This window comes from Equus quagga, chromosome 7 (assembly GCF_021613505.1).
Source record: "Equus quagga isolate Etosha38 chromosome 7, UCLA_HA_Equagga_1.0, whole genome shotgun sequence".
In the NCBI taxonomy this organism is placed as follows: domain Eukaryota; kingdom Metazoa; phylum Chordata; class Mammalia; order Perissodactyla; family Equidae; genus Equus; species Equus quagga.
Genome location: NC_060273.1, coordinates 864,674 through 874,960, shown reverse-complemented (window position 1 = coordinate 874,960; position 10,287 = coordinate 864,674). Strand labels below are relative to the sequence as shown.

Here is a 10,287-nt window from a genome sequence, read left to right as displayed (position 1 = left end):
GGACAGGTGATCCTCCACCCTCACCTCCACTCAGCACCTGAGGACAGAAGTCCCCTCCACCCTCACCTCCTCTCAGAACACCTATGGACAAGTGTCCCCTCACCTCTTGCCTCATTTAATGCCCGTAAGCTCTGTGACCTGACCCTACAGTCTCCTGGGGTCACTGGGGTGGCCTTATTAGTTGGGTAACATGATGCTTTTAATCTTGCAAGTTTTTGGACAGAGCAAACCAACATTTTTATATGTTTTTCTTCTTTTGTTTTTCAGGTATTCATTTGGTAAGTGAAAAATCACTGGCAAAACCTCTGCAAGCATTTAACATTCGTTTCGGGGTATGTATCTGCATTTTCCTACTTTTCTCATGGCTGGAGCGTCTGTCACAGCTCTGCAGGTTTCCCCATGTTGTTCTGAGACCGTGTTTGTTGCTAACCTGGAAACCTGACCAGGCTGGCTTCCTTGCCGAGAGCGACGGACTGACACAGACGTGGGCCCTCATGATCTGCAGGTCCGTTGCATGTACACCCAGTCTCCGTATGACTGGGCAGAGCCGTCCCACAGTGGTGACGGTCCATCCCATTTTCATTGGTCTAGTCCCATTCCCTGTGACGTGTGTGCTCACAGTCATCCCACAGGCCTGCCCTCCCCTCTCCAGGCCACACCGAGTCCCCAGTGGACACAAGCCCATGGACACCCCTGTGCAGAGGAGGGCTCACCCTGTGCTGACACTGGCAGGGCACCCCAAGGGCGGTGGGATTTCCACTTGGTTTGGTTGGAGGAGGACTTCCGGCTCCCCAGGCCGTTCCCCAGCACCAGAGGCAGTGCTGTGGCTCGAGGAAGTGATAGGACGTGTAGACTCTGGTCCCCGGGCGGATGCAGAACGGGGAGAACAGTGATATGTGGGTGAGCGCAAAGGACGTGCCCTCCCCGACTTCCTTTCCCGTGCGGGTGACTGTTTAAAGTAGAATGAATCCAGGCCTCCAAGGGGAGCACGAGACAGGCACAACATGGAGCATGTGGGGGCACGCAGACTTCCATATGTGACGTGACGTGGCACGATCCTCTCTTTAAGTCGAGTCGACAAGTTAAGGACACATATCGTAATCCTGGAACAGTTACTAGGAAAATGCAGAGTTACAGCTAAAGTGCCAGTGGACAGGCTAAAGCGGGGTTTCAAAACATTCGGATGGTCTAAAAAGGCAGCGAAGGCGAGCATGGGAACAAAACTGAGGGTGTAATAGGAAATAAAAAATTGATGGTAACCCTAAATACCATATCAGGAAGCACATTAAATGTGAATGGACCAAGCTCCCCAGGAGAGAGAAATCAACAGGACGAATGAAAAAAAAAAGTAAGATGCAATCACATTCTTCTATAGGAGATGCACATTAATGTAAAAACACAGAAATTTGAAAGAAAATGGATGGGCAAAGATGGACGCACTATGGAGACAATAGTGAGGAGGCTGGAGTGGCCGCGTTGCTATCACATGAGACAGAGTTGAGGACCGAGTATTCTCTGGATGAAGAAGAACGTGTCCTCATGGCCAGAGAGGCAGGTCATGAGGAAGACAAAGCAGACCTCCAGGTAGCTGAAATGAAAGGGGGCAGAGACAGCCCATGACAAGAGTAGGATTTCAGCACCGCCTCCCTTGCTGATAAACGACTAGACGGAAAGTTAGTAGAGGCACAGCCATCCAGCAGAGCTGCCAGCACTCGGCCCGCACCGACCCGATTATTTTGTGACCACATTCTGCTCATGTGCACGTGGTACAGCCACCAAGATACACCAACCACGTGGCAGGCGTAAGCACATATTATATTCAAAAGGGATTAAATTATATAGAGACTGCTTGCCTGAGGTGTCTCTCCCATCCTAACAGTGAGCAGAGCTGGGTAACCTGCAAAAGCGACAGCTGCTCTTGACTCCATCAGCCAGCTGAGTTTATGAAGCAGCTGAGGGATCTGGATTCCCAGACGCCCGACTGAGCCAGGTTGGGGCCTGTGACCAGTGTCACCTTTGGCAGAGCCCAGGAGGAAGAGGGTAAGGAGAAACCCACCAACATGCTCACAAATTCTTAGGGAGATGTGTCCCCAGACACGGGGAGTTCAACTCACAGAGCTCCCGTCCACAGGCCTCCACTGAGGCCTTTGAGAAAGCCTGGAGCAGGGCAGGAGACCACAGAGAGTCTCCTTGGGGGTGTGGTGCAGGAGGTGAGTGGCTACTAACAAAACCCCACCCGCTCCCTGGACTGTCCTTTGAGAGGACACAGAAGCCTTGAGCCACTTGGGAAGGGACATCGACCTGTGCTCCCAAGGCCCCTGGGGGAAGGAGTTGAAGCCACTCGGGGAGGGGCCCAGGTCATGCAGGTACACAGAGCCCACTCTGCCACTGCTGAGGGCCGAGGGAGGATCGCGGGAAGGCTGAGGAGGCCCCCTGCACGGCCTCAGGCGAGGCTGGACCAGGCACTGGGTCCCTTCTCCCACCATCAGCCCGGCACCCAAGGACAGGTGCAGCGTGCTGTGGGGAGAGGCCGCTCGGGGGCCCAGGTGAAAGTGAGGAAATCCTGGCCCCTAGGTCCACGCCCAGCCCTGTGGGGGGCAGCAGCCCTGCTGAAGGAAGCTGCAGTCTGTGGTCACTGAGGGTGACAATGAGGACGCCAGACCAAACTCGGCCTGTCTCGGGCTAAAGTGTCCTCTCCCCACCCCCACCCCCCTGCCCCCGCTGATGGCCTTGCAGGATGTGCTCCGTTCTGGGAAATTGTTTCCCTCAGGAGCTACTGTTTTTCTACACACAACATTTGATGTAATAAAAAGTTACTAGACACACAGAAACCGAAAAACTGGACCCGCTGACAGTGGATAGCCAAGAGAGACAGCAGTCAACAGAGATGACCCAGATGTTGAACTCTCGACAAGGACTTGAAAAGAACAGCGATGGGTGCATCACAGGGTCCAGTGGAAAAGATGGACGACCTGCAAGATGGGCAACAAGGGAAACCGTCCAGAGGAGCCACAGGGAAAGGCCAGAAGTAGGACACAGGCGGCTCTGGACAGCCTTCCGTGGGCTGCTGCAGAGCAGACAGACACACTCCACGACGTGAAGATACCCAAAATGAAACACGATGGGAAAAAGAATTAAAAAGCAGAACAGAACAGAGCTCCTGAGGGAACGTATCCGCCAATTCCACAGAAAGGTGGTTGAAACCTCGGAGGAGGAGAGAGGAAGAACAGGCAGAAGAAGGGTTTGAAGAAATAAAAGCCAAGGATTTTCCAAAATGAGTAAAAGGCAAAATGCACCAGATTCAATACTTTCAGAGACCATTAAGTAAGAAAAACACTCTCACCACACCCATTCCTGGATACCTTACAGTCAAATGCCAAGAACCAAAGAGAAAGAGAAAACCTGAATTGCAGCTGGGGGCAGGAGAGACGCGCGGAGGGTAGACGCTGTGGCTACACACACTTCTCCTTAGAAGGCTGCAGCCAGAGGACGGGGCGTGCACCCGACCGTGCCAGAGGGAGGGAGGCCCGCCCAGCCTGGAGCTCTTCCCCCGCAAACCCGGCTTCCACAGCCAAGGCTGTCCAGGGTCGGCTGCCCAATGTGGAGGAGGGTCTTCGGGAAAAAGGAGTTGGACGTCAGTGGAAATTGGGCTCAACCCAAAGAAAGAAAGAGCATCAGAATCTGTTAAGATGAGGGTGAGTACAGAAACGTTCTCCTGATTTTTAATTACCTGAAGAGGTAGGTCCTAACCAGCTGAGCAGAGCAGGCCAGGGAGGCGGCCCCCTGGGGTCAGGAGCCTGAACCTCTGGGCAGGGTGCTGACCCCCGCTCACCACTCTCAGAGTGACGCTGTTTGTTTGTTTTTGAAGCAAGAAGAAGCAAGCAATGGAGGTACTTCAGGAAATGTTCTCTTCTCCCATTTGCAAATCTGGCGTGGCCTGATGGTGACAGTCGTTGTCTGACCTGCGAGTTGTGTCCACTGTCGGAGGCAGGGCGGCTGTGGTGGGTTAGGGAGTGAGGATGGGCTCAGCAAGCGAGGACTGTGCTGCCTTCCCCAGCGGGTTCGTCTGGTACCCGAGCTCTCCTTGAAGACACTGGGCTGTGCCAGCATTTAGACACATCTTCCTTCTCAGTGGAGTATACTTATTTATTTGAAAATGTGACAGAATTTGTTTTCCAGTTGTTGTGACAGACAACACCGTCAGACCCCACCCCCATGGCGAGTGGATCCTGGGCAGTTACCGTGAAGTCAGCCGTGGTGGAGCCACCAGGCGCACGAGGGGGCACCACTGGGGCCTTGTGGGTAGCTGCAGGGCGGCGCTGCGGGGGGCTCTCTGGCTGCGTGGCGTGGTGCTGACAGGAGACTCGTGCCAATGGCGCTGTTTTGCTCTGAAATAAAAGGAATCTGGCTCCTCTTGTACCTCTCCTGGTGTTGTATGGGCTTCTCGCAAGCTTTCCTGCCTCTCGAGTGGCAGCTGGTGACATTGGAGACTTGGAGGCAGGCTGCTGACTTGCTCACACGTGTTCCTCCAGGGGCTCCCTGAGTAAGACTGGATTCCACGCGGCATCCTCTCTGTGCAGCAGCTCGGCGGGTCAGTCCCGCTCGCTGTCCAGAGCGGATGCTCAGATGACCTAAGAGTCACGGCAGCCCACTCGCTGCCTGCTGGCCGCCACGGCCTCTGGACCATCTTCTCCTTCACTGACCCTGGAGAAATGAAGCAACCAGTTGTCGAGGCGTGCGGGCCCCGGAGCAGCCAGCCGAAGGCCCCTCGACCTTCCAGAGCTGTCCCCTCCTCTGCTCCTCCCGGGCGCCCTGTGAGAACTTGGTTTTCACCGTGCTCCTCATCCTGCCCCATTGTGCTCTGCTCTAGTTTCCTCTTAATGGAACTTACTGTCTTTATTTTGCAAAGTGAACTTTGATGACTGTGAAGCGGCTGCGTGGATTCCACGCGGAGGTCCTGAGCTGCGCCAGGGGCAGCATCTCGGAGCCGCCGTGCCCCCAGGGGCCACCAGAGCCACTCTCCTCAGTACGGTGGTCACTAGCCACGTGTGCTTCCCCATTTAATCAAAATGAGTGAAGTAAACGGTGCGGCTCCTGCCGCGCGTCAGGCGCTCCATAGCCGTGGTGGGCCGTGCAGACCACAGGCCGTTCCTGTTGCTGGAGAAGGTTCCACGGACGGCGCTGGGCGGAGGGTTTGTGTTCCTTTCCCTCTGGGTGCCCCACCAGCCTGTCTCCTCTGACCCTTGTCCGGCGTGGCGCTGCGAGTATAGCCCCTTCGGTTTGGGAGTCAGGATGCTGGCTTTCTCGTGGATACGGGCCCTCCTCTCAGCTGTCCTCCCCGTGTCCAGAGTGACCACATGTTTCCCAGGACATCTGGGCTTCTGTGGCTACTTCTCCCTGTCCGGAGAGGACCCTTTTCCAACATGGGTGTCACCGTCCTGTGGCCTGTCCCCGGGTCTCGCACTCCAATGTGCAGATGGATGCGACTACCAAGGGAAGGTGCTGGCGTGTGGATGGGGGGCTGTGGCTCCTGGACACAGGAAACCATGGGGGTGGTGGTGAGGCCACCCTGCTGGCCGCGTCTCTGTGCAGCATGAGCGGGGCCGCGCTGTGATGGCGCCAGTTCAGAAACTTCCAGTTCAGAGAATGACCCTGGGACAGGATTAATTTGGTGCCCCTCTAGTGTTGTTTCCTGGTCCCCTGCAGGAAGCGTGCGTTTTGATATCTGCAAACTTGGGGCTGGGAGCCTCCTCTGAGCTTCATGTGTCCTTGTGCGTTTGGGACAATGCAGGATCTGCAGGCCCCACTCAGCCGGGGCTTCTGGGAAGGGCTTTCTGGTCTTTTCCGCCAGCATGAGGCTGCTCTTAGCCCACACTCTCCTGACATTGCCCTGAGCCTGTCACCGCCCACCTTTCGATGTCCCAGCTGGTCGGCCGTCACAGAGGGAGAGCTCCTGTCTGCCCACGTTTGGTGAGTCTGGGATGAGCAAAAGGAGTCCCGTGACCTCCCCCAGGTGCTCCTGCAGGCTCTGCACTCAGAGGCAGGCCCCTGCCAGGCCTGGGGCAGCCGAGCGGGCGCTGGAGTGGGGCAGGCTGCAGGCAGGGCCCATCCCACCGGCTTCAAGGAGGTGCTGGGCAGGGAGGTGTCTTGTGGGAGGACGTCGATCCACACTGGCCACGCAGGGTTGGGGTCTCCTTGGGCTCTCGGCTGTCTCGCGGTGTCCTGGTGCCCAGACAGACGGACCCGAGAAGACGGGCGCCTTCCTGAGGCCTCACTCTTTCTTTCAAGGTTCCCGAGGCCCTTGGAGTGTTTTCTGCCCCAAAGGGCATTTTGTAACTTCTGGGATCGTGTGTTTAGCCTGGCGACCTGGGTGTGCAGGTGTGACCTGCGGGTGGTGTCCCAGGCAGGTGAAGGCACACCTTCTTCCCCATCTGTACCACCTGGGCTGCTGCTCTATCAGGAGCTCAGGAACCTTGCCGCCCTACATCCCGCTGCGTTACCCGGAGCCTGCGTGCCCTCCCTGGGCCCTGGGGTGTCCACAGGCCCCGAGAGCGGGAAGAACAGCGGACATGGTGTGGCCTTTTCTCTGCCCGTGGGAAACGGGTCCAAGGGGGGCCACCTGAGGCCACCGTGACGGAGGGGTGTGGCCTGGGGAGGGGAGGTCCTGCATGCTTGGTGGTGACAAGGGGTGGCACCCACGGAGGAAGAAGGGGGTCCAACTGAGGACTCCAGTCTGCTGGGCGGCGGCTTGACTGGAGGGTGGAGGTCAGGCCGGGCCTGGGGGTCAGGGTGAGAAGACCAAACTCATTCCAGGTGAGTGGGCACCCAGGAAGGCAGCTGACAGCAGGAAGCTTCTGTGGGACGGGTTCTGCACTGTCCCTCTAATATATTGGTTCTGAATCCATCCCTCTAATATATTTGTAATTGTTTTATCAATTCAAAAGGATGCCGAAATAACTGTCAGTAAAATTGATGCCTCAAGATGAGCTGAATTTAATCTGTGGTTTGGGTTCTCAGCGTAGTGTTGGGAGCAAGGGGTTCTGTGCAGAGGGGGCCTGTGACTGGGCCCGTGCAGAGGAGACCTGGGGGGCTGGACTGATGCAGAGGGGGCCTGGGGGCTGGGCCGGTGCAGAGGGGGCCTGGGCGCTGGGCCAGTGCAGAGGGGTCAGCAGTGGAGTCAGAACAGGTCGCACTCCAGGATCGAGTGAGGGCTGCAGCGGAGTGAGGGGTCTGGAGGGAATCTTAGAGAAGGATTCTGAAAGGCTCTATACCTAGCGACCTTCCTTTTTAGGAAACGAGCATTCCATTCATTATTGCAGGCCCTTCGGGCTAAGAATTGGACTTTTTAAGGATCTTTCGTTTCAGTAGGAAGCTCGGTTGATGAATTATTGACTTATCCTAATGTTGTAAAAACTAAGCGTGAGCTGGTCTGGAGTCTTCCTTGGGGCTGGGCAGTGTCGAGGAGTCCTGCCCAGAACTGCAGGGTCGGGAGAGGGCAGGAGCATGAAGGAGCTGTCGGGGGTGATGTGGATCGTGCTGTGTGAGTTGTGAACACAGAGACCTCGGGAGAGCCATCCTCATCACGGGCGCAGGGAGCGAGTCGCAGCGTTTAAGATAAGCACACCGAGGCCTCAGGGGCAGGTCCACGGGCCAGCGAGCCATGGGGCGAGCCAGCAGCGCTGTCCTGGACAAGCCGAACAGCCAGGGGCCTGGCAGGGGAGCTGATGTGCGGTGGGGCCACACCTGCTCCACAAGCCGTGGCGAGCCTGTGCTTCTCTGCGGGGTTCGTCCAGACATGTGTGTTCTGAGCCCTGTCATTCATCGCTGCACAGGCTGGGGTAGGGAGCAGCTCTCTGGGGTCACATTCTCCTCACGCCAACGGGGGACACTTTTGCTGTTGCCTTATGAAGCGTGCTTGCCAGGCAGGTCCAGTGCCGGCGTCAGATGATTATGTGGCCCAGACACTCGAATAGTGTTCTGTCGCTGCCTTGCCTCCCGCCAGCTGTTGTGAATTAAATGCTCCCTGTGACCCCTGACCCTTACCGCTCTTAAATTCATGCTTTAAAAACAGCTTAATGAGGGGTTTACTGGTCCAGTTGGAAGTTTTTATTAAAACCTATTAGTGCTGGAGCAGAGCCTGCCTGCAGGAAGTGATTAGCTGGCCCAGAGCCCCGAGCCCCCAGCCGCAGCAGCTCCCACAAACCATTTCCAGACCCTGCTGCCCGACCCCCATCCCGCCCCGCCTGGTTCTCATATCCTCCGCGTCCACCCGGGCTGTCTGAGCCTCTTCCCAGCCCCCACGCCCGGGAAAGCAGTTCCTGTTCCCTAAGTGACTCCCGTTCTCAGAGGCTGCCCGCCCGCGAACCCTCTGGGGCGTCCTTCACTGCTGTTTCCCAGGTGCTGGGGTCGACTGGTCACTTTCCAGAAGTGTCCCTTTCCCCCTGCCCCCCAGGAATGTGAGTGGCCACTTGGCAGTGTCTGGTTTTGGTCTCCTGTCTGGTCCTGTCCCTCTTAGGAAGGACAGAGGAGCCTTGATCAGTGACATTTAGAGCCGCTGTGTGGCACGTGCTGGATGTGAACCGTCTCAGCCAGCAGAGGTGTCGCTCAAAGGGGGAAAAACAGCCTCGAGCAGCATTTCCTCCGCAAGCAGCCCTGGTCGTCTGGCCGTGGGAGCCGGAGAGGGGCTGGCCCTGCTGGGGCTCCCTGCCATCTGGGCACCATTCTCCAGGCCCTGGCTTTCCAGAATCTCTGATGCTCTCTTGACCCTCTCTGAGGTCGGTCTTGATCTGGGGGTAGTAACTTTGCCTCATTCTTTCCTGTTTCCTCGCCTGCACCTGCCTTCTCTGGTCAATGGGAACACCAGGTGGGGCGACATGCTCCTAGGGGTGGCTCTCTGTTACTGGAGGGGAAGGAGCGAGCAGGTGAGGGGCTGCAGAGGTGATGTCCCCCCGGGGAGCAGCTGGCGCTCCTGGCTGTCACCACTCAGGACAGGTGTCCACAGGGCCTCAGGCAACAAGTCCCCCTGGTTTCCAGACGGGCAGGGTGTGGCGTCTGGACCAGATGTCTAAGGGGACGAATCGGGTGTGGGCGTGGGCCCCTTGGGGAGTGTCTCCGGTGCTGGGCTCTACTCCTCGTGGCCGTTTTCAGGGCGGCCCTTCTCACCCAGGGTCTGTCCTCCACCATGGTATCCATCTGCCCGTCTTTGTTCTTACCTTTACACCCGCTCAGCTCTGCATCCGAGCATGGCACACGCGTGTGCACATGCGGGGTCAGGGGTCAGTGTTTGCCCAGCGGGGCCACAGCACATGCACTTTTGCCATTCTCTTTTCACTGAGTAATATCTGCTAAAAAGTCTTAGTTGAACCTAGAAGAAAATCTGTTTTAAAGACCATTTTTTAATTCATGTGGTCATTAACACTTGGCTTCTTCTAATTTTCTCCCATCACATCTAGTTACCCATTTCTGCTTCTAAAACACGCTTCCTCTGTAATATGCAGAATTCTAGAATACTGAAGAAGCATTTGGTTCCTGTAATTCATACTTCCAGCCCCAAATCCTTTTGGGTGGCTTTTGTCTGGAATGCTTCTAAGTTAGATTTTATTTTTGTTGGATGGTGTAGATGTGGATGTTTGACCAGCATTTGCCTTTCAGCTCACAGTGTAGTTAATAACCATGGTCTCGCAGTTGGCTGTTGAGAGTTTCCTGGGGGCTGGTGCCCGTGCAGTTGAAGGAGGTGGCTTCATCAGGGCCTCTCATGTGGCACGCCCCTCCCCGCACCCTCCCGCTGGACCGTCCTGGCCACGCGCTGTTCTGGTGGCCTCTCCACAACATGCCCCCACACACACACCCCCTGCTGGAGCTCTGCCTCGACTCCCTGCGTGTGCTCAGTGTGTGTTCATCCCTCCTTTCGCCCCGTGGTCAGAACAGCCATAGCTTGTCTCCGTTATGGGTCTTTTCAAAGACCTGGTTTTATTTATCAGATTTTTAAAAAAATGTGTTGTAGCTCATTAATTTTTACTTTTTATAGGTTGCTTCCTCCTTCTGGGAGGAAGGAGTTTATTATTTTCTAAGATCTTGAGTTGATCGTTCAACTCATTAATTTTCCATCTCTTCTTATCTGCTAATGAAAGCATGGAGGCAGGTGACCACTCCCCTCTGGCTGTGCCCCTGGCCTGCCCTGTGTCCACCCTCCTGTGCTGTGCCCCTGGCCCGCCCCACGTCCACTCCCCCCTGTGCTGTGTCCCTGGCCAGCCCCACGTCCACTCCCCTGTGCTGTGTCCCTGGCCC

At 56.4% G+C, this 10,287-nt stretch overlaps 1 protein-coding gene across 4 annotated transcripts in view; it reads left to right on the top strand.

Annotated features, from left to right (window-relative positions):
- The window catches only part of LMF1 (lipase maturation factor 1), a 96,757-nt gene that overhangs the window by 21,640 nt on the left and 64,830 nt on the right, over nucleotides 1–10,287 (top strand). For all 4 annotated transcript variants that reach the window (XR_006889331.1, XR_006889330.1, XM_046666047.1 and 1 more), the window contains exon 3: nucleotides 268–278. Coding sequence is in view for 2 of the 4 variants with exons in the window: in XM_046666047.1 (XP_046522003.1) it covers nucleotides 268–278 (11 nt within the window). In the remaining 2 variants the exon portion in view is untranslated. The remainder of the gene's footprint in view (nucleotides 1–267; nucleotides 279–10,287) is intronic.